Genomic DNA, 24,929 nt, shown 5'->3' on the forward strand with positions numbered 1-24,929 from the left:
AGTGTGTATCTGTGTGATTGTGTGTCTGTGTGACAGTGTGTGTCTGTGTGTATCTGTGTGACTGTGTGTCTGTGTGACGGTGTATCTGTGTAACAGTGTGTATCTGTGTGACTGTGTGTCTCTTCGTATGTACCTGTGCTGTGCTCTCGATCCCAAACTAACAAAGCTGTCCTTTAAATGACTTGCTTGTGTTTGTGTCTGAAGTTTTCTCGTTGCTGACTTGTGTATACTGTTCCTCTTGGTTTCACACACAAACACACACATTCTTTTTCAATAAAGTTTTTTTTAATTAAAAATTACAGCAGAAACACCTGCATTGACAAACCTGTAAAAAAAACAAGAAGAACAAAACAAAAAACAGCTGCACCCCGCTCACAAAGATTGAACTCACAAGGGATTAGCTTTGTATTCATTAAAAGAAGTTTTGCATTTTAAAATTAGATAGAACAGTATTGTGGATTCTCAAACTGTATTTGATTTAACACAACAGATTTAAATAAGAAAACGACTTGTGAGTTACAGCTGTGACTCACTTTGTTTCAGTGGATATTAATATTAATTAATATTTACATCTTGTGTTTGCAGATACTGTGAAAATCAATGCATGGAAATATTAGAAATATGCAGCTTAAAAAAGAATTGAAAAGGATCTAAAGCTACTGGAAACTAGAACTTAAAAAACAAATTCACTGAATGAAATAATAATCCTGGAGTGCAAAACTGAACAGAGAAACACACACTGCACTTAGACCTGCTTCAATCAATGCACTGTGATATAACTGAATAGAGAAACACACACTGCACTTAGACCTGCTTCAATCAATGCACTGTGATATAACTGAATAGAGAAACACACACTGCACTTAGACCTGCTTCAATCAATGCACTGTGATATAACTGAATAGAGAAACACACACTGCACTTAGACCTGCTTCAATCAATGCACTGTGATATAACTGAATAGAGAAACACACACTGCACTTAGACCTGCTTCAGTCAATGCACTTGAAGCTCACACTAGCTCAAACTCCTATTAGTAACCCTGCAGACTCCCAGGTGAGACGTATTGATGCTGTGATGAGATTCAGTTCATTCACAGCAGATTTACCAGGGAGCTGATTGTTCAAACTCCTATTAGTAACCCTGCAGACTCCCAGGTGAGATGTATTGATGCTGTGATGAGAATCAGTTCATTCACAGCAGATTTACCAGGGGGCTGATTGTTCAAACTCCTATTAGTAACCCTGCAGACTCCCAGGTGAGACGTATTGATGCTGTGATGAGAATCAGTTCATTCACAGCAGATTTACCAGGGGGCTGATTGTTCAAACTCCTATTAGTAACCCTGCAGACTCACAGGTGAGACGTATTGATGCCGTGATGAGAATCAGTTCATTCACAGCAGCTTTACCAGGGAGCTGATTGTATAATAACCCCAGGACTGGGTGCAGCAGGGCTGGTGTGAGTTTCAGCCCTGTGATGTACAGCAATTTAAAAACAGTGACACCAAGTCATGAGGCACAGCGGAGTCCTCCTAGCACACTTGGACTGCGGACGGCTCAGGGTCACAGTCAGGTCTCACTTACTGGACACACTCCATTACATGCGCCCTGCAGACACGAGGGGAATTAAAGAGGGGGGGTTCTAATGTTCTTATAGGAGCCAGATTGCACGCTTGTTTATTTATCAATGATCCACAGTGCTCTTATAGGAGCCAGATTGCATGCTTGTTTATCTATAATCCACAGAATTTCTGGGGAACCACTCCTCTCCTAGAGAGCCTCAGAGGTGATCAATACAATAATAATAATAATAATAATACCTGATCAGCTCAAATTGGTTCGAGTGAGTAATGGCATGTATGGTGTAATGCATATCTGGGCTGGACTGGCCCTCGCTTTGCCCCACTGAATGTCACATCAGATATGTAGCCTCCAAGGAATTGTGAATGTACCGGAGTCACGGTCCCTGCGCACTGCCACGCAAAAGAGCAAAAGAGCACAGAGATACGAAGTCTCACAGCAAGAGGCCACTTCAATTAACATTCAGCTGAAAACGGACATTTCAGAACAATACAAATGCAGAACAGAGATCATTTTTGATTTGATTTGATGATGAATGAAGCGTACAGTGATGATGTCATTGCAGTACCCTGTCACAGTGCACGTCTCAGAGCACTTCCTGTACAATCTTTGTTTTTGTGATTAATAATACAATTCTGTCTTCAGTTTAAAAGGCCCTTCCACAGCAGTATCAATGTATTCTTCCACAGCAGTATCAATGTATTCTTCCACAGCAGTATCCATGTATTCTTCCACAGCAGTCTCAATGTATTCTTCTCCCTGCAGAGAGTGTGCAGTGTGCAGTGGAGTGCAGGCTGCTCTGAGCTCTCAGTCCTGCTTTTCTGGTCCCTCCTGGTCCCGGTCGACCCCGTTGCGGTCGAAGCCCCTGCTCTGTTTCTCCAACAGGCTCTGGTAGACGCCCCCTCTTTGCAGCAGATCCAAGTGGCTCCCCTGCTCCACCACCTCCCCTCCCTGCAGCACGATGATGCGGTCCGCCCGCTCCAGGGAGCTCAGCCTGTGAGAGATCAGGAGCACCGAGCAGCGGCGCCCATTCAGCACAGCCGACTGGACCTGCACAGGGGAACAGCAACACAGAGTGCAATCACACCACTGCACAGGGGAACAGCAACACAGAGTGCAATCACATCACTGCACAGGGGAACACATCAATACACAGTGCAATCACACCACTGCACAGGGGAACACATCAATACACAGTGCAATCACACCACTGCACAGGGGAACACATCAATACACAGTGCAATCACACCACTGCACAGGGGAACAGAGCATTACACAGTGCAATCACATCACTGCACACAGGGGAACACAAATACAGTGCAATCACATCACTGCACAGGGGAACACATCAATACACAGTGCAATCACACCACTGCACAGGGGAACACATCAATACACAGTGCAATCACACCACTGCACAGGGGAACACATCAATACACAGTGCAATCACACCACTGCACAGGGGAACAGAGCATTACACAGTGCAATCACATCACTGCACACAGGGGAACACAAATACAGTGCAATCACATCACTGCACAGGGGAACACAGCAATACACAGTGCAATCACATCACTGCACAGGGGAATACAGCAATACGCAGTGCAATCACATCACTGCACACAGGGGAACACAACTGTGTATGTGTATCCCAGTGTATCTGTCCAGTGTGCTTGTATCTCAGTGTGTTTGCTGTACGTACCAGGTGCTCAGTCTCAGTGTCCAGGGAGCTGGTGGCGTCATCCAGGATGAGAATGCGGGGGTCCCTGAGCAGAGCCCGAGCGATCGCCACACGCTGCTTCTGACCCCCCGAGAGCTGCCCGCCCTTCTCACCAGCATCTGCAAAAACACACAGGACACAGACTTTAAACATTGAGCAAGCCTGCACCCCTCTCTCATCTCAATCACTAACACTGAGCAAGCCTGCACCCCCCCTCTCATCTCAATCACTAACACTGAGCAAGCCTGCACCCCCTCTCTCATCTCAATCACCAACACTGAGCAAGCCTGCACCCCCCCTCTCATCTCAATCACTAACACTGAGCAAGCCTGCACCCCCTCTCTCATCTCAATCACTAACACTGAGCAAGCCTGCATCCCCTCTCTCATCTCAATCACTAACACTGAGCAAGCCTGCACCCCCTCTCTCATCTCAATCACTAACACTGAGCAAGCCTGCACCCCCCCTCTCATCTCAATCACTAACACTGAGCAAGCCTGCACCCCCTCTCTCATCTCAATCACTAACACTGAGCAAGCCTGCACCCCCTCTCTCATCTCAATCACTAACACTGAGCAAGCCTGCACCCCCTCTCTCATCTCAATCACTAACACTGAGCAAGCCTGCACCCCCTCTCTCATCTCAATCACTAACACTGAGCAAGCCTGCACCCTCTCTCTCATCTCAATCACTAACACTGAGCAAGCCTGCACCCCCTCTCTCATCTCAATCACTAACACTGAGCAAGCCTGCACCCCCCCTCTCATCTCAATCACTAACACTGAGCAAGCCTGCACCCCCTCTCTCATCTCAATCACTAACACTGAGCAAGCCTGCACCCCCTCTCTCATCTCAATCACTAACACTGAGCAAGCCTGCACCCCCTCTCTCATCTCAATCACTAACACTGAGCAAGCCTGCACCCTCTCTCTCATCTCAATCACTAACACTGAGCAAGCCTGCACCCCCTCTCTCATCTCAATCACTAACACTGAGCAAGCCTGCACCCCCTCTCTCATCTCAATCACTAACACTGAGCAAGCCTGCACCCCCTCTCTCATCTCAATCACTAACACTGAGCAAGCCTGCACCCCCTCTCTCATCTCAATCACTAACACTGAGCAAGCCTGCACCCCCTCTCTCATCTCAATCACTAACACTGAGCAAGCCTGCACCCTCTCTCTCATCTCAATCACTAACACTGAGCACGCCTGCACCCTCTCTCTCATCTCAATCACTAACACTGAGCAAGCCTGCACCCCCTCTCTCATCTCAATCACTAACACTGAGCAAGCCTGCACCCCCTCTCTCATCTCAATCACTAACACTGAGCAAGCCTGCACCCCCTCTCTCATCTCAATCACTAACACTGAGCAAGCCTGCACCCCCTCTCTCATCTCAATCACTAACACTGAGCAAGCCTGCACCCCCTCTCTCATCTCAATCACTAACACTGAGCAAGCCTGCACCCCCTCTCTCATCTCAATCACTAACACTGAGCAAGCCTGCACCCCCTCTCTCATCTCAATCACTAACACTGAGCAAGCCTGCACCCCCTCTCTCATCTCAATCACTAACACTGAGCAAGCCTGCATCCCCTCTCTCATCTCAATCACTAACACTGAGCAAGCCTGCACCCCCTCTCTCATCTCAATCACTGTTTACACTGAGCAAGCCTGCACCCCCTCTCTCATCTCAATCACTAACACTGAGCAAGCCTGCACCCCCTCTCTCATCTCAATCACTAACACTGAGCAAGCCTGCACCCCCTCTCTCATCTCAATCACTAACACTGAGCAAGCCTGCACCCCCTCTCTCATCTCAATCACTAACACTGAGTAAACCTGCACCCCCTCTCTCATCTCAATCACTAACACTGAGCAAGCCTGCACCCCCTCTCTCATCTCAATCACTAACACTGAGCAAGCCTGTACTGTGCTGTGATGCAGGTTTTGCTGGTTTGGTGTGCACTGTGCTGTGATGCAGGTCTCGCTGGTTTGGTGTGTATTGTACTGTGCTGTACTGTGCTGTGATGCAGGTCTCGCTGGTTTGGTGTGTAGTATACTGTGCTGTACTGTGCTGTGATGCTGGTCTCGCTGGTTTGGTGTGTAGTATACTGTGCTGTACTGTGCTGTGATGCTGGTCTCGCTGGTTTGGTGTGTACTGTGCTGTACTGTGCTGTGATGTGATGCTGGTCTCGCTGGTTTGGTGTGTACTGTGCTGTACTGTGCTGTGATGTGATGCTGGTCTCGCTGGTTTGGTGTGTATTGTACTGTGCTGTACTGTGCTGTGATGCAGGTCTCGCTGGTTTGGTGTGTATTGTACTGTGCTGTACTGTGCTGTGATGCAGGTCTCGCTGGTTTGGTGTGTAGTATACTGTGCTGTACTGTGCTGTGATGCTGGTCTCGCTGGTTTGGTGTGTACTGTGCTGTACTGTGCTGTGATGTGATGCTGGTCTCGCTGGTTTGGTGTGTACTGTGCTGTACTGTGCTGTGATGTGATGCTGGTCTCGCTGGTTTGGTGTGTATTGTACTGTGCTGTACTGTGCTGTGATGCAGGTCTCGCTGGTTTGGTGTGTATTGTACTGTGCTGTACTGTGCTGTGATGTGATGCTGGTCTCGCTGGTTTGGTGTGTAATATACTGTACTGTGCTGTGATGTGATGCTGGTCTCGCTGGTTTGGTGTGTATTGTACTGTGCTGTACTGTGCTGTGATGCAGGTCTCGCTGGTTTGGTGTGTATTGTACTGTGCTGTACTGTGCTGTGATGTGATGCTGGTCTCGCTGGTTTGGTGTGTATTGTACTGTGCTGTACTGTGCTGTGATGCAGGTCTCGCTGGTTTGATGTGTATTGTACTGTGCTGTGATGCAGGCCTCGCTGGTTTGGTGTGTAGTATACTGTGCTGTACTGTGCTGTGATGCTGGTCTCGCTGGTTTGGTGTGTACTGAGCTGTACTGTGCTGTGATGTGATGCTGGTCTCGCTGGTTTGGTGTGTACTGTGCTGTACTGTGCTGTGATGCAGGTCTCGCTGGTTTGGTGTATACTGTACTGTGCTGTACTGTACTATGCTGTGTTGTGCTGTAGCTCCCCTCACCGGTGCTGTAGCCCTCCTGCAGCTCCGTGATGAAGTCGTGTGCGATGGCTCTCTTGGCTGCTCGCTGCACCTCCTCCTCGCTTTTCTGCTCCACTCCATACGAGATGTTCTCCTGAACCGAGCGAGCGAACAGCACCGGCTCCTGACTCACCAGAGCAACCTGGCAGGGCAACGAGAAACAATCACTAACCAGCAATCACTAACCTACAGACAATAACCAGCAACCACTAACCTAGACAATAACCAGCAATCACTGACCTAGAGACAATAACCAGCAATCACTAACCAGCAATCAATGTGTGAGTGCTGGTAGTGTGAGTGCAGTGTGAGTGCTGGTAGTGTGCGTGTGAGTGCTGGTAGTGTGAGTATTGGTAGTGTGAGTGCAGTGTGAGTGCTGGTAGTGTGTGTGAGTGTGAGTGCTGCTAGTGTGAGTGCTGCTAGTGTGAGTGCTGGCAGTGTGTGTGATGGTAGTGTGAGTGCAGTGTGAGTGCTAGTAGTGTGAGTGTGAGTGCTGGTAGTGTGAGTGTGAGTGTGAGTGCTAGTAGTGTGAGTGTGAGTGCTGGTAGTGTGAGTGCTGGTAGTGTGAGTGTGTGTGATGGTAGTGTGAGTGCAGTGTGAGTGCTAGTAGTGTGAGTGTGAGTGATGGTAGTGTGAGTGCTAGTAGTGTGAGTGTGTGTGATGGTAGTGTGAGTGCAGTGTGAGTGCTAGTAGTGTGAGTGTGAGTGCTGGTAGTGTGAGTGCTGGTAGTGTGTGTGAGTGTGAGTGCTGCTAGTGTGAGTGCTGCTAGTGTGAGTGCTGGTAGTGTGAGTGCTGGCAGTGTGTGTGATGGTAGTGTGAGTGCAGTGTGAGTGCTAGTAGTGTGAGTGTCAGTGCTGGTAGTGTGAGTGCTGGTAGTGTGAGTGTGAGTGCTGGTAGTGTGAGTGCTGGTAGTGTGAGTGCTGGCAGTGTGTGTGATGGTAGTGTGAGTGCAGTGTCAGTGCTGGTAGTGTGAGTGCTGGTAGTGTGAGTGTGAGTATGAGTGCTGGTAGTGTGAGTGCTGGTAGTGTGAGTGCTGGTAGTGTGAGTGTGAGTGCTGGTAGTGTGAGTGCTGGTAGTGTGAGTGTGAGTGCTGGTAGTGTGAGTGTGTGTGATGGTAGTGTGAGTGCAGTGTGAGTGCTAGTAGTGTGAGTGTGAGTGATGGTAGTGTGAGTGCTAGTAGTGTGAGTGTGTGTGATGGTAGTGTGAGTGCAGTGTGAGTGCTAGTAGTGTGAGTGTGAGTGCTGGTAGTGTGAGTGCTGGTAGTGTGTGTGAGTGTGAGTGCTGCTAGTGTGAGTGCTGGTAGTGTGAGTGCTGGCAGTGTGTGTGATGGTAGTGTGAGTGCAGTGTGAGTGCTAGTAGTGTGAGTGTCAGTGCTGGTAGTGTGAGTGCTGGTAGTGTGAGTGTGAGTGCTGGTAGTGTGAGTGCTGGTAGTGTGAGTGCTGGCAGTGTGTGTGATGGTAGTGTGAGTGCAGTGTCAGTGCTGGTAGTGTGAGTGCTGGTAGTGTGAGTGTGAGTATGAGTGCTGGTAGTGTGAGTGCTGGTAGTGTGAGTGCTGGTAGTGTGAGTGTGAGTGCTGGTAGTGTGAGTGCTGGTAGTGTGAGTGTGAGTGTGAGTGCTGGTAGTGTGAGTGATGGTAGTGTGAGTGCAGTGCGAGTGCTGGTAGTGTGAGTACTGGTAGTGTGAGTGTGAGTGCTGGTAGTGTGAGTGCAGTGCGAGTGCTGGTAGTGTGAGTGATGGTAGTGTGAGTGCTGGTAGTGTGAGTGCAGTGTGAGTGCTGGTAGTGCAAGTGCTGGTAGTGTGAGCGCTGGTGGCGTGAGTGCAGTGTGAGTGCAGGTAGTGTGAGTGCTGGTAGTGTGAGTGCTGGTAGTGTGAGTGCAGTGTGAGTGCTGGTAGTGTGAGTGCTGGTAGTGTGAGTACGTTACCTTCCTGTGCAGGTACGAGTGCTGGTAGTCTTGAAGGGGAGCTCCGTCCAGCAGGATCTCTCCACTCTGGGGCTGGTAGAAGCGCTCCAGCAGACACACACACGTCGACTTCCCCCCGCCAGAGGGGCCCACCAGAGCCGTGATCTCACCGGGGCGCAGCTCAAACGAGACGCTCTGGAGGAGAGAGAGAGAGAACACAATGAAAGAGAGTAAACTAGAGATACACTCTCAGAGCGACACCACTCTCACACACAGACAGACAGACAGACAGACAGAGAGAGAGAGAGAGAGAGAGGAGTGTGAGCAACACCTCTCTCTCACACACACACACACAGAGTAACCCAGAGATACACTCTCAGAGCAACACCTCTCTTGCCTGGGTTTGTCACAGTGTTGATTCTCAAGCACAGTGGCGCTGGCTGTGGCTCCCTGCGGAGGCTCTCACCTTGAGCGCGGTGGTGTCGGGTCTGCGAGGGTAGGCGAAGCTGACGTTCTTGAACTCCACGTGTCCCCTCAGGGTCTCGGGTGCGAGGGTCCCCGCTGTCATCTCCGGCTCGCGGTCCATGTACTCGAAGATTTTCTCTGAGGCGCCGATCGCCTTCTTCACATGGGGATAGTACGAGAGCAGCACCTGAAACCAGAGAAACCAGCAAAACCAGTGAGAGACCGACAACACAGCCAGCAAAACCAGTGAGAGACCGACAACGCAGCCAGCAAAACCAGTGAAAGACCGGCAACGCAGCCAGCAAAACCAGTGAGAGACTGGCAACACAGCCAGCAAAACCAGTGAGAGACTGACAACGCAGCCAGCAAAACCAGTGAGAGACCGGCAACGCAGCCAGCAAAACCAGTGAGAGACCGACAACGCAGCCAGCAAAACCAGTGAGAGACCGGCAACGCAGCCAGCAAAACCAGTGAGAGACCGGCAACACAGCCATAAACCCCCACCCCCAAAATAACGCACCCACTAAACCAGAAACCAAAGAACACAAATTCAGTTCTTTCTGGTTTGTTTTAGAAATGTAACTGGAGTTTTTTTCCTTTCAGAAGATTGTGTGGATACAATCTTGTGAGAGAAGAGTTTGGGGATTATGTCCCATTATGATTTGCTACATAATGAGCAGTGAGCTTGTTGGAATAACACCCCCTGCTCTGCACTGGAACCGCTGGTCTGTCTGAATTCATGTCTCACCTCCACAGCGGAGGAGAACTGCAGCTCATACAGGACGAAGGACACCAGGTCTCCACTGCTCACATCCCCCGAGGTCACCAGCATCCCTCCATAGTACAGGATAGAGACCTTCAGAGCCAGGCTGGAGAGCTGAAACAAGGACACAGCGCTGAATACAGACACTATACAGACTGATACAGCATAGAGACCAGAGCCAGACTGGAGAGCTGAAACAAGGACACAGCACTGAATACAGACACTATACAGACTGATACAGCATAGAGACCAGGGCCAGGCTGGAGAGCTGAAACAAGGACACAGCGCTGAATAGTGTTAGATATGGGGCTGGATCCCTGTGTTAGAGATGGAGCTGGATCTCTGTGTTAGAGATCGGCTGGATCTCTGTGTTAGGGATGGGGCTGGGTCTCTGTGTTAGAGATGGGGCTGGATCTCTGTGTTAGGGATGGGGCTGGATCTCTGTGTTAGGGATGGGGATGGGTCTCTGTGCTAGAGATGGGGCTGGCACTCTGTTAGAGATGGGGCTGGATCTCTGTGTTAGGGATGGGGCTGGGTCTCTGTGTTAGAGATGGGGCTGGGTCTCTATGTTAGAGATGGGGCTGGATCTCTGTGTTAGAGATGGGGCTGGGTCTCTGTGTTAGAGATGGGGCTGGATCTCTGTGTTAGAGATGGGGCTGGGTCTCTGTGTTAGAGATGGGGCTGGCTCTCTATGTTAGAGATGGGGCTGGGTTATAGTGTTAGAGATGGGCTGGGTCTCAGTGTTAGGGATGGGGCTGGGTCTCTGTGTTAGAGATGGGGCTGGCTCTCTATGTTAGAGATGGGGCTGGGTTATAGTGTTAGAGATGGGGCTGGGTCTCTGTGTTAGAGATGGGGCTGGGTTATAGTGTTAGAGATGGGGCTGGGTTATAGTGTTAGAGATGGGGCTGGGTCTCTGTGTTAGAGATGGGGCTGGGTCTCTGTGTTAGAGATGGGGCTGGGTTATAGTGTTAGGGATGGGGCTGGGTCTCTGTGTTAAAGATGGGGCTGGGTCTCTGTGTTAGAGATGGGGCTGGGTCTCTGTGTTAGAGATGGGGCTGGGTTATAGTGTTAGAGATGGGGCTGGGTTATAGTGTTAGAGATGGGGCTGGGTCTCTGTGTTAGAGATGGGCCTGGGCCTCTGTGTTAGAGATGGGCCTGGGTCTCTGTGTTAGGGATGGGGCTGGGTCTCTGTGTTAGGGATGGGGCTGGGTTATAGTGTTAGAGATGGGGCTGGGTCTCTGTGTTAGGGATGGGGCTGGGTCTCTGTGTTAGAGATGGGCTGGGTCTCTGTGTTAGAGATGGGCTGGGTCTCTGTGTTAGGGATGGGGCTGGGTTATAGTGTTAGAGATGGGGCTGGGTCTCTGTGTTAGAGATGGGCCTGGGTCTCTGTGTTAGAGATGGGGCTGGGTCTCTGTGTTAGAGATGGGGCTTGGTTATAGTGTTAGAGATGGGGCTGGGTCTCTGTGTTAGAGATGGGGCTGGGTCTCTGTGTTAGGGATGGGGCTGGGTCTCTGTGTTAGAGATGGGGCTGGGTCTCTGTGTTAGAGATGGGGCTGGGTCTCTGTGTTAGAGATGGGGCTGGGTTATAGTGTTAGAGATGGGGCTGGGTTATAGTGTTAGAGATGGGGCTGGGTCTCTGTGTTAGAGATGGGCCTGGGTCTCTGTGTTAGAGATGGGGCTGGGTCTCTGTGTTAGGGATGGGGCTGGGTCTCTGTGTTAGAGATGGGGCTGGGTTATAGTGTTAGGGATGGGGCTGGGTCTCTGTGTTAAAGATGGGGCTGGGTCTCTGTGTTAGAGATGGGGCTGGGTCTCTGTGTTAGAGATGGGGCTGGGTTATAGTGTTAGAGATGGGGCTGGGTTATAGTGTTAGAGATGGGGCTGGGTCTCTGTGTTAGAGATGGGGCTGGATCTCTGTGTTAGAGATGGGCTGGGTCTCTGTGTTAGAGATGGGGCTGGATCTCTGTGTTAGAGATGGGGCTGAGTCTCTGTGTTAGGGATGGGGCTGGGTTATAGTGTTAGAGATGGGGCTGGGTTATAGTGTTAGAGATGGGGCTGGGTTATAGTGTTAGAGATGGGGCTGGGTCTCTGTGTTAGAGATGGGGCTGGATCTCTGTGTTAGGGATGGGGCTGGGTCTCTGTGTTAGAGATGGGGCTGGATCTCTGTGTTAGAGATGGGGCTGGTTCTCTGTGTAGGAGATGGGGCTGGGTTATAGTGTTAGAGATGGGGCTGGGTTATAGTGTTAGAGATGGGCTGGGTCTCTGTGTTAGAGATGGGGCTGGGTCTCTGTGTTAGAGATGGGCTCTGTGTGGCAGACAGGTTGACTGTGTTCTTGTTCACGCTCTCTCTGTCACGTACACTGTTTGTCCAGGAGGAGGCAGCGTAGGCAGCAGCCTCGATCTTGTTGAGCCGGTACGTCTCCTCCAGTTTGTCTCGGTATCGCTGCACCTCGCCCTCCTCGTTAGCAAAGCTGCGCACTGTCTTCATCGACGAGAACGTCTCCATAGCAACGGCGTTTGCCTTTGCCAGAGACTCCTGCACTCTCACTGACAGTTTCTAGGAGAAGAAACAGAATGAAATGGAGTTGCAGGTGGGATTCCTGTAGGGTTACTCTCAATCCACATTCAGCTGGGCACGGTGCGGAGCAGGCTGTGACTTCAAGGATAGCTAAGAACTTATCTGCACTGGATGACTTTACCTGCTAGATCTCCTGATGAGGGCAGTTCTGTATAGTTTTACTGGTATAATAAAGACACTGTATAGTTTTACTGGTATAATAAGGACTCTGTATAGTTTTACTGGTATAATAAGGACTCTATAGTTTTACTGGTATAATAAGGACTCTGTAGTTTTACTGGTATAATAAGGACTCTATAGTTTTACTGGTATAATAAGGACTCTGTATAGTTTTACTGGTATAATAAGGTCAGTTCTGTATAGTTTTACTGGTATAATAAGGACTCTGTATAGTTTTACTGGTATAATAAGGACTCTATAGTTTTACTGGTATAATAAGGACTCTGTAGTTTTACTGGTATAATAAGGACTCTATAGTTTTACTGGTATAATAAGGACTCTGTATAGTTTTACTGGTACAATAAGGTCAGTTCTGTATAGTTTTACTGGTATAATAAGGACTCTGTATAGTTTTACTGGTATAATAAGGACTCTGTAAAGCTTTACTGGTATAATAAGGACTCTGTATAGTTTTACTGGTATAATAAGGACTCTGTATAGTTTTACCTGGTAGAATTTCCCGGTCAGCTCTGGAATGACCCAGATGATGGGCAGGCCGATGGCAGTGAAGAGGGAGAGTTTCCAGGACAGTCTGAGCATGAAGCCGAACAGACACAGCACCCTCATGAAATACCACATGAGCAGGCTGAGCTTCTCACTCAGAGACTCGCTCATCGTGTTCGTGTCCGTCGTGATGCGGGACGTGATGTCACCTGGGGAACGGACGAGGCAGCACACTGAGTCACGAGGGCACTGCGACACTGTGAGGAAGCTAAGCAGCGCTGTGTGCAGGACACTGTGTGCATTACACTGCGTGCATTACACTGTGTGCAGTACACTGTGTGCATTACACTGTGTGCAGTACACTGCGTGCATTACACTGAGTGCATTACACTGCGTGCAGTACACTGTGTGCAGTACACTGTGTGCAGTACACTATGTATTACACTGTGTGCAGTACGCTATGTATTACACTAAGTGCATTACACTATATATTTTGCTGTGTGCATTACAGTATATATTACACTGTGTGCATTACACTATATATTACACTGCGTGCATTACACTATATATTACACTGCGTGCATTACACTGTGTGCAGTACACTGTGTGCAGTACACTATGTATTACACTGTGTGCAGTACGCTATGTATTACACTAAGTGCATTACACTATATATTTTGCTGTGTGCATTACAGTATATATTACACTGCGTGCATTACACTATATATTACACTGCGTGCATTACACTATATATTACACTGCGTGCATTACACTATATATTACACTGCGTGCATTACACTATATATTACACTGTGTGCGTTACACTATATATTACACTGCGTGCGTTACACTATATATTACACAGTGTGTGTTACACTATATATTACACTGCGTGCATTACACTATATATTACACAGTGTGTGTTACACTATATATTACACAGTGTGTGTTACACTATATATTACACTGTGTGCATTACACTATATATTACACTGCATGCATTACACTATATATTACACTGCGTGCATTACACTATATATATTACACTGCGTGCATTACACTATATATTACACTGTGTGCATTACACTATATATTACACTATATATTACACTGTGTGTATTACACTATATATTACACTGTGTACATTACACTATATATTACACAGTGTGTGTTACACTATATATTACACTGTGTGCGTTACACTATATATTACACTGCGTGCATTACACTATATATTACACTGTGTACATTACACTATATATTACACTGTGTACATTACACTATATATTACACTGTGTGCATTACACTATATATTACACTGTGTGCATTACACTATATATTACACTGCGTGCATTACACTATATATTACACTGTGTGCATTACACTATATATTACACTGCATGCATTACACTATATATTACACTGCGTGCATTACACTATATATTACACTGTGTGCATTACACTATATATTACACTGTGTACATTACACTATATATTACACAGTGTGCATTACACTATATATTACACTGTGTGCATTACACTATATATTACACTGCGTGTTACACTATATATTACACTGTGTGCATTACACTATATATTACACTGTGTGCATTACACTATATATTACACTGCGTGCATTACACTATATATTACACTGTGTGCATTACACTATATATTACACTGTGTGCATTACACTATATATTACATTGTGTGCATTACACTATATATTACACTGCGTGCATTACACTATATATTACACTGTGTGTGTTACACTATATATTACACTGTGTGCATTACACTATATATTACACTGCGTGCATTACACTATATATTACACTGTGTGTATTACACTATATATTACACTGCGTGCATTACACTATATATTACACTGTGTGTATTACACTATATATTACACTGTGTGCATTACACTATATATTACACTGTGTGCATTACACTATATATTACACTGTGTGCATTACACTATATATTACACTGCGTGCATTACACTATATATTACACTGTGTGTATTACACTATATATTACACTGCGTGCATTACACTATATATTACACTGTGTGCATTACACTATATATTACACTGCGTGCATTACACTATATATTACAATGCGTGCATTACACTATATATTACACTGCGTGCATTACACTATATATTACACTGTGTGTATTACACTATATATTACACTGTGTGCATTACACTATATATTACACTGCGTGCATTACACTATATATTACACTGTGTGCATTACACTATATATTACACTGTGTGTATTACACTATATATTACACTGTGTGCGTTACACTATATATTACACTGTGTGCATTACACTATATATTACACTGCGTGCATTACACTATATATTACACTGTGTGCATTACACTATATATTACACTGTGTGCATTACACTATATATTACACTGCGTGCATTACACTATATATTACACTGTGTGTGTTACACTATATATTACACTGTGTGCGTTACACTATATATTACACTGTGTACATTACACTATATATTACACTGCGTGCATTACACTATATATTACAATGCGTGCATTACACTATATATATTACACTGCGTGCATTACACTATATATTACACTGTGTGCATTACACTATATATTACACTGTGTGTATTACACTATATATTACACTGTGTGCATTACACTATATATTACACTGTGTGTATTACACTATATATTACACTGTGTGCATTACACTATATATTACACTGTGTGCATTACACTATATATTACACTGTGTGCATTACACTATATATTACACTGCGTGCGTTACACTATATATTACACTGTGTGTATTACACTATATATTACACTGTGTGTATTACACTATATATTACACTGTGTGCATTACACTATATATTACACTGCGTGCATTACACTATATATTACACTGCGTGCATTACACTATATATTACACTGCGTGCATTACACTATATATTACACTGCGTGCGTTACACTATATATTACACTGTGTGTATTACACTATATATTACACTGTGTGTATTACACTATATATTACACTGTGTGCATTACACTATATATTACACTGCATGCATTACACTATATATTACACTGTGTGCGTTACACTATATATTACACTGTGTGCATTACACTATATATTACACTGTGTACATTACACTATATATTACACTGTGTGTATTACACTATATATTACACTGTGTGCATTACACTATATATTACACTGTGTGTGTTACACTATATATTACACTGTGTGTGTTACACTATATATTACACTGTGTGTATTACACTATATATTACACTGTGTGCATTACACTATATATTACACTGTGTGTGTTACACTATATATTACACTGTGTGCATTACACTATATATTACACTGTGTGCATTACACTATATATTACACAGTGTGTGTTACACTATATATTACACTGTGTACATTACACTATATATTACACAGTGTACATTACACTATATATTACACTGTGTACATTACACTATATATTACACTGCGTGCATTACACTATATATTACACTGCGTGCATTACACTATATATTACACAGTGTACATTACACTATATATTACACTGTGTACATTACACTATATATTACACTGCGTGCATTACACTATATATTACACTGCGTGCATTACACTATATATTACACTGTGTACATTACACTATATATTACACTGTGTACATTACACTATATATTACACTGCGTGCATTACACTATATATAACACTGCGTGCATTACACTATATATTACACTGTGTACATTACACTATATATTACACTGTGTGCATTACACTATATATTACATTGTGTGCATTACACTATATATTACATTGTGTGCATTACACTATATATTACACTGTGTGCATTACACTATATATTACACTGTGTGCATTACACTATATATTACACTGTGTGCATTACACTATATATTACACTGTGTACATTCCACTCACCGGTTTGCGCCGTGTCGAAGAAGGCAATGTCCTGCCGCAGCACTGACCTGAAGACCCGGCTCTGGATTCTCATGTGAATCCGGCTCATTGTGATGTTGTAGATGAGGTCACATACAAACTCTGACACAGTACTGCAGGGAGAACAAGCAAACAAACTGATACAGCAAGAGCACAGAGACAGCACTGCAGGGAGAACAGTACTGTACTGACACAGCAAGAGCACAGAGACAGCACTGCAGGGAGAACAGTACTGTACTGATACAGCAAGAGCACAGAGACAGCACTGCGGGGAGAACAGTACTGTACTGATACAGCAAGAGCACAGAGACAGCACTGCAGGGAGAACAGTACTGTACTGATACAGCAAGAGCACAGAGACAGCACTGCGGGGAGAACAGTACTGTACTGATACAGCAAGAGCACAGAGACAGCACTGCAGGGAGAACAGTACTGTACTGATACAGCAAGAGCACAGAGACAGCACTGCGGGGAGAACAGTACTGTACTGATACAGCAAGAGCACAGAGACAGCACTGCGGGGAGAACAGTACTGTACTGATACAGCAAGAGCACAGAGACAGCACTGCAGGGAGAACAGTACTGTACTGATACAGCAAGAGCACAGAGACAGCACTGCATGGAGAACAGTACTGTACTGATACAGCAAGAGCACAGAGACAGCACTGCGGGGAGAGCAGTACTGTACTGATACAGCAAGAGCACAGAGACAGCACTGCAGAGAGAATAGTACTGTACTGATACAGCAAGAGCACAGAGACAGCACTGCGGGGAGAACAGTACTGTACTGATACAGCAAGAGCATAGAGACAGCACTGCGGGGAGAACAGTACTGTACTGATACAGCAAGAGCACAGAGACAGCACTGCAGAGAGAACAGCACTGTACTGATACAGCAAGAGCACAGAGACAGCACTGCGGGGAGAACAGTACTGTACCTATACAGGAAGAGCACAGAGACAGCACTGCAGGGAGAACAGTACTGTACTGATACAGCAAGAGCACAGAGACAGCACTGCAGGGAGAACAGTACTGTACTGATACAGCAAGAGCACAGAGACAGCACTGCGGGGAGAACAGTACTGTACTGATACAGCAAGAGCACAGAGACAGCACTGCAGAGAGAACAGTACTGCACTGATACAGCAAGAGCACAGAGAAAGCACTGCAGGGAGAACAAGCAAACCCGTGTCTCAACGCAGTGTCATTGCAAAACATGTTGGAGCTACCTGCAATGTGATGTCACAAAGTAGTTACATTGTAATAATAGAACTCTAGGTAATTAAAATGTTATTACAAACTTACAAGAATTCTGCATTATAACTGCACAATCACTAGAGTAATGACTGTGTTATTCAGTGTAATCACAGCTCTGTGCAATGTTATGATCCAATAGAAATGTTCTCTATAGAGACCTCACCTCCCAATGGTGATGAGGGCCATGGCAGTGATGGCGTTATTGAAAGCTTCTGGCTCCTCCTCGTTCATGATCCAGTCTGTCATCCTCCCTGTGTAGTAGGGAATGGCCATCTCACCTGCAGAGAAACAGCAAGGCTGAGTGACTCACTGGCAGCCTCTGACACACACACCACACCTGCAGAGAAACAGCAAGGCTGAGTGACTCACAGGCAGCCTCTGACACACACACCACACCTGCAAAGAAACAGCAAGGCTGAGCGACTCACAGGCAGCCTCTGACACAGACACACCACACCTGCAGAGAAACAGCAAGGCTGAGCGACTCACTGGCAGCCTCTAACACACACACCACACCTGCAGAGAAACAGCAAGGCTGAGCGACTCACAGGCAGCCTCTAACACACACACACCACACCTGCAGAGAAACAGCAAGGCTGAGCGACTCACAGGCAGCCTCTGACACACACACACCACACCTGCAGAGAAACAGCAAGGCTGAGCGACTCACAGGGAGCCTCTGGTCCCGGCACTGCATATAGTGTTTAACACAATATTAACACGTGCGGGGCTGCGAGACTCGCTCTTACCCAGAGATGACACCACCAGGAAGAACCCCACCGCTGCGAAGTGCCTAGCGTCGGGGCTCATCTGCTCCGCCAGCCTCCTGAGCGACGCCCCGTTTCTCTTCTGGGACCCGGGTTCGGTAGGGGAGGGCGCGTAGCGCTGCCACAGCACAGCCGTCGCGACGGTCACTCCATACCCCAGCGCCAGGGCGCTCGGACAGTGCCAGCCCCACAGCAGCTCCTGCGCCCCGCCTGCACTCACAGCCTGCAGCGTGGCGTAGCAGGGCAGGAGCAGGCTCAGGAGCAGCACACTCTGCAGCGCGTCTCTGCTCAGCAGCCAGGCCGGGCACTGCGGCGCCCTGCGGACGGTGTGACAGAAGACCAGGCTCAGCACAGCGGCTCGCAGCAGACCCGTCACCCACAGGCTCCACAGAGGGAGCTGCAGCTCCGGCACTGGAACCCGGGTCAGCCCGAGCCGCAGGGCGTGAGTGACGGCCACGTCCAGCACCGGGAGACACGCCAGCGCTGCCAGCGGCTTCATGGTGAGGGCTGGGGGGAGGAGAGGGGGGTTAATACAGCTGAAATCAGACATGAGAAATCAACACATCACAGGCAAGGACTGCTCGGAATCCCAGCACCACTCTCGGCTGGTTCATCCTACAGTCCTGCAACCACCAGGGCTGGAGCTGAGGAGGATTCAACTGGCAGCGTCCCCGGGATCAGCACACAGTCACACAGTGGAGCCAGGATTCACTATACTCTATTATTACAATCCCTTATGGAAAAAAACATATATTTTTAGTATTTCGTAGAAAAGTATGATCCTTATATTTTTCATATATAGAAATTGGCCCCTTTTATATATATTTAAAATATATTTTAGTCTGTAATCCATATATTTATTGTATATGTTAAAAATAGATGGTGCACCATATATTTTCATTAGTCTGCAATCCATTCAAATAAATATATGGATTACAAACTAAAATATATTTTAAATATATCCCATATATTATAAATATATAAAAAAGGGGCCAATTTCTAAATATGAAAAGTATAAGGATCATACTTTTCTACTATATATTAAAAATATGTTTGTTCCATAAGGGATAATACACACAATGGATCCAGGTTTCACTGTACTCTGTTATTATAATAATACACACAATGGATCCAGGTTTCACTGTACTCTGTTATTATAATAATACACACAATTGATCCAGGTTTCACTGTACTCTGTTATTATAATAATACACACAGTGGATCCAGGTTTTACTGTACTCTGTTATTATAATAATACACACAGTGGAGCCAGGTTTCACTGTACTCTATTATTACAATAATACACACAGTCAATTAACCCATTCAGTGCTAAATTCATTTTTCTTTGACAAAATCAGAACACGCACTGTATTTATGTCATGTGATACACACTAAATCAGTATGCCAGCATTCTGCTAGTTTCCAGTCTGTTACATGTGTAGAATGACAGGCATGTTCACAATGTATATTCCCAGCGTCCTGTTTTGAGGACAGTCCAGTTAGACGTGCTCCTGTAATCAGAGCAGTGAAATCTCACGCCGGCTGTGAAGCTCCACACATAGAAAATGGAGTCGCTTTATCATCACCCCGGGGAGGAAAAAACGCCAAGAACTGGATCATCTTTAGGCTTCAGTTTCTTATTTTATATCAAGGCGTCATGAAAGCATCTGAAGGGCTGTATCTGCAGAATTAACAGCTGAATTTAGACTGGACCTTTGCAGTTAACACAATTAGAGTAAGTTATGATAACAACATAGCTAAAGAGGACATTAAAATAACAGGGAGATGATCTGCTGTGCAATGGGGCTCTCATTATTACTGAGCTCACAGAATGCATGTGAAACCTGGACTGGATCACACTGCTCTGCAATGGGGCTCTCATTATTACTGAGCTCACATTATTATTATTATTAGTTTATTTAGCAGACGCCTTTATCCAAGGCGACTTACAGAGACTAGGGTGTGTGAACTATGCATCAGCTGCAGAGTCACTTACAATTACATCCCACCTGAAAGACGGAGCACAAGGAGGTTAAGTGACTTGCTCAGGGTCACACAATGAGTCAGTGGCTGAGGAGGGATTTGAACCGGGGATCTCCTGGTTACAAGCCCTTTTCTTTAACCACTGGACCACACAGCCTCCTTAACTCACAGAATGCATGTGAAAGCTGGACTGGATCACACTGCTCTGCAATGGGGCTCTCATTATTACTGAGCTCACAGAATGCATGTGAAACCTGGACTGGATCACACTGCTCTGCAATGGGGCTCTCATTATTACTGAGCTCACAGAATGCATGTGAAACCTGGGCTGGATCACACTGCTCTGCAATGGGGCTCTCATTATTACTGAGCTCACAGAATGCATGTGAAACCTGGGCTGGATCACACTGCTCTGCAATGGGGCTCTCATTATTACTGAGCTCACAGAATGCATGTGAAACCTGGGCTGGATCACACTGCTCTGCAATGGGGCTCTCATTATTACTGAGCTCACAGAATGCATGTGAAACCTGGACTGGATCACACTGCTCTGCAATGGGGCTCTCATTATTACTGAGCTCACAGAATGCATGTGAAACCTGGACTGGATCACACTGCTCTGCAATGGGGCTCTCATTATTACTGAGCTCACAGAATGCATGTGAAACCTGGGCTGGATCACACTGCTCTGCAATGGGGCTCTCATTATTACTGAGCTCACAGAATGCATGTGAAACCTGGACTGGATCACACTGCTCTGCAATGGGGCTCTCATTATTACTGAGCTCACAGAATGCATGTGAAACCTGGGCTGGATCACACTGCTCTGCAATGGGGCTCTCATTATTACTGAGCTCACAGAATGCATGTGAAACCTGGACTGGATCACACTGCTCCGCAATGGGGCTCTCATTATTACTGAGCTCACAGAATGCATGTGAAACCTGGACTGGATCACACTGCTCCGCAATGGGGCTCTCATTATTACTGAGCTCACAGAATGCATGTGAAACCTGGACTGGATCACACTGCTCCGCAATGGGGCTCTCATTATTACTGAGCTCACAGAATGCATGTGAAACCTGGACTGGATCACACTGCTCCGCAATGGGGCTCTCATTATTACTGAGCTCACAGAATGCATGTGAAACCTGGACTGGATCACACTGCTCCGCAATGGGGCTCTCATTATTACTGAGCTCACAGAATGCATGTGAAACCTGGACTGGATCACACTGCTCTGCAATGGGGCTCTCATTATTACTGAGCTCACAGAATGCATGTGAAACCTGGACTGGATCACACTGCTCTGCAATGGGGCTCTCATTATTACTGAGCTCACAGAATGCATGTGAAACCTGGACTGGATCACACTGCTCTGCAATGGGGCTCTCATTATTACTGAGCTCACAGAATGCATGTGAAACCTGGACTGGATCACACTGCTCTGCAATGGGGCTCTCATTATTACTGAGCTCACAGAATGCATGTGAAACCTGGACTGGATCACACTGCTCTGCAATGGGGCTCTCATTATTACTGAGCTCACAGAATGCATGTGAAACCTGGACTGGATCACACTGCTCTGCAATGGGGCTCTCATTATTACTGAGCTCACAGAATGCATGTGAAACCTGGACTGGATCACACTGCTCTGCAATGGGGCTCTCATTATTACTGAGCTCACAGAATGCATGTGAAACCTGGACTGGATCACACTGCTCTGCAATGAGGCTCTCATTATTACTGAGCTCACAGAATGCATGTGAAACCTGGACTGGATCACACTGCTCTGCAATGGGGCTCTCATTATTACTGAGCTCACAGAATGCATGTGAAACCTGGACTGGATCACACTGCTCTGCAATGGGGCTCTCATTATTACTGAGCTCACAGAATGCATGTGAAACCTGGACTGGATCACACTGCTCTGCAATGGGGCTCTCATTATTACTGAGCTCACAGAATGCATGTGAAACCTGGACTGGATCACACTGCTCTGCAATGGGGCTCTCATTATTACTGAGCTCACAGAATGCATGTGAAACCTGGACTGGATCACACTGCTCTGCAATGAGGCTCTCATTATTACTGAGCTCACAGAATGCGTGTGAAACCTGGACTGGATCACACTGCTCTGCAATGGGGCTCTCATTATTACTGAGCTCACAGAATGCGTGTGAAACCTGGACTGGATCACACTGCTCTGCAATGGGGCTCTCATTATTACTGAGCTCACAGAATGCGTGTGAAACCTGGACTGGATCACACTGCTCTGCAATGGGGCTCTCATTATTACTGAGCTCACAGAATGCATGTGAAAGCTGGACTGGATCACACTGCTCTGCAATGGGAGCCTGGGCTGCTCTAAAAGTATTTTTTTAAACATCCATTTAAATTCGTCAGTAAACAATGAATTACATTTTTTTTACAACAACCGAGCAAGTACAGCTGTCAACACCAAGCACTGCTACCGCCGTCCTGTACGACCTGCATTGAACTCACAGGAGACAGCTAACTTTACATGGACATCATTATAATCACACACACACACACACACACACACACACACACACATTCACAGGCGCGGTGGCATATTGAAAAATGTAATAATAACCTAAAACAGTAGATTTCTGCTGCGTCTTTTTTTCAATTCAATGTTAGTTTCACTTACGTGTCCCTCTGTACTGCCGCGTCGTGTTTGCACGACACACAGTTGTTAATTACAAAGTGAAATAGACCTGCATACGGTACATCAGATACTAGACTTTAATACTATTGATAGAAATAATAACAATAAAATAACTAGTAACACGGGGATAGTTTTTAGAGCGTCTCAAGGGCACTTCTTTATTCTTACCTTGTTACTGTAAGATGTAGGTTTGCCGGAAGAGCTTCTTATTGAAATGTGCTCGTAAGCAAATCACCCAAAATAACTAAAATGATGTAGTTAAAGCCCAAAACCTGTACAATGTAGACTCGAGGTTCACGGACTGCAAGAAGCGTTGCTTTAGTTTCTCTCTCTTTCTGCCTCGTCTCTGCCGGTTTTATCAGAAGGGTTATGAAACCGAAAGTGTTACAGATACAAAGGACCGCCCTTCTGTTTCCAGCAACAGATACATATCAATGTATGCACGGCTTACACTGAGGGAAGCTGCTTACACCGCTCTGTGTAAAAGATATACTACAGTATATACAATAAATAGATACTGTAATTAAACTGAACCCATAGAAGCTGACAGAACCCGCGCTGTGGTTGTCAGGAGAGCACGGGTAACACAGCGACACCTTGCGGTTAATCAGCGAGTCCTGGTATTACAGCACATTAATGACCAAAAGTACATGTTCCTTTTTTTTATTCCTCAGAACCTGTGTGTATACCCCTGTTCACAACACTACCGGGCTACATATTAAATATGTATTATTTGTTTACTAGACTGAAAGTCCCCCTCTCTCTTGCCAAGGGGAATTCGCGTTTTAATTCAGCCAGCAACCGAAAGTAAAAGTCAACCTCAGCAAACTCACGACGCGGAAGGATATCATTTAGCAGCGCATGTATTTCCGGTTCTATACTCAGAAAGCAGCAGGTTCGTGATTTGTTTTATTAAGCGGTTGTATCTGGGTTCAGTACTATTTAACGTGGACGCAGCTGCTCCTGTCACTTCAGACGCGTGCGTATTGCTTGATGCATGTGTAGTTACAGACGCGTGTGTATTGCTTGATATACATTTTCAGACGCGTGTGTATTGCTTGATATACATTTTCAGGCGCGTGTGTATTGCTTGATATACATTTTCAGACGCGTGTGTATTGCTTGATATAAATTTTCAGGCGCGTGTGTATTGCTTGATATACATTTTCAGACGCGTGTGTATGGCTTGATATACATTTTCAGACGCGTGTGTATTGCTTGATATACATTTTCAGATGCGTGTGTATTGCTTGATATACATTTTCAGACGCGTGTGTATTGCTTGATATACATTTATAGACGCGTGTGTATTGCTTGATATACATTTTCAGACGCGTGTGTATTGCTTGATATACATTTATAGACGCGTGTGTATTGCTTGATATACATTTTCAGACGCGTGTGTATTGCTTGATATACATTTTCAGGCGCGTGTGTATTGC

General features: G+C 46.1%; 2 protein-coding genes across 3 annotated transcripts in view; one reads left to right on the top strand and one right to left on the bottom strand.

Moving 5' to 3' along the window:
- Positions 1-249: 249 nt before the first annotated feature.
- LOC117962717 (antigen peptide transporter 1-like) lies at positions 250-24,146 on the bottom strand. Its single transcript, XM_059008948.1, has 12 exons — positions 23,656-24,146; positions 18,795-19,319; positions 18,209-18,323; positions 16,771-16,901; positions 12,785-12,990; positions 11,900-12,097; positions 9,529-9,657; positions 8,782-8,967; positions 8,337-8,510; positions 6,397-6,556; positions 3,286-3,422; positions 250-2,633 (listed from the first exon to the last, which is right to left on the bottom strand). The coding sequence occupies exons 2-12, from the start codon at positions 19,309-19,311 to the stop codon at positions 2,391-2,393; spliced, it is 2,196 nt and encodes a 731-aa protein (XP_058864931.1). The 5' UTR covers positions 19,312-19,319; positions 23,656-24,146; the 3' UTR covers positions 250-2,390.
- Positions 24,147-24,324: 178 nt separating this feature from the next.
- Positions 24,325-24,929, top strand: part of LOC117433951 (antigen peptide transporter 2-like) — a 34,530-nt gene continuing 33,925 nt past the window's right edge. The window contains exon 1 of one of the 2 annotated variants that reach the window (XM_059008951.1): positions 24,325-24,382. The gene's annotated coding sequence lies outside the window, so the exon portion shown is untranslated. Of the gene's footprint in view, positions 24,383-24,409; positions 24,467-24,929 lie in introns of those variants that run through there. The other variant, XM_059008952.1, reaches the window with a different exon arrangement.

Source organism: Acipenser ruthenus, chromosome 38, assembly GCF_902713425.1.
Source record: "Acipenser ruthenus chromosome 38, fAciRut3.2 maternal haplotype, whole genome shotgun sequence".
NCBI classification, from domain to species: Eukaryota; Metazoa; Chordata; class Actinopteri; order Acipenseriformes; family Acipenseridae; genus Acipenser; species Acipenser ruthenus.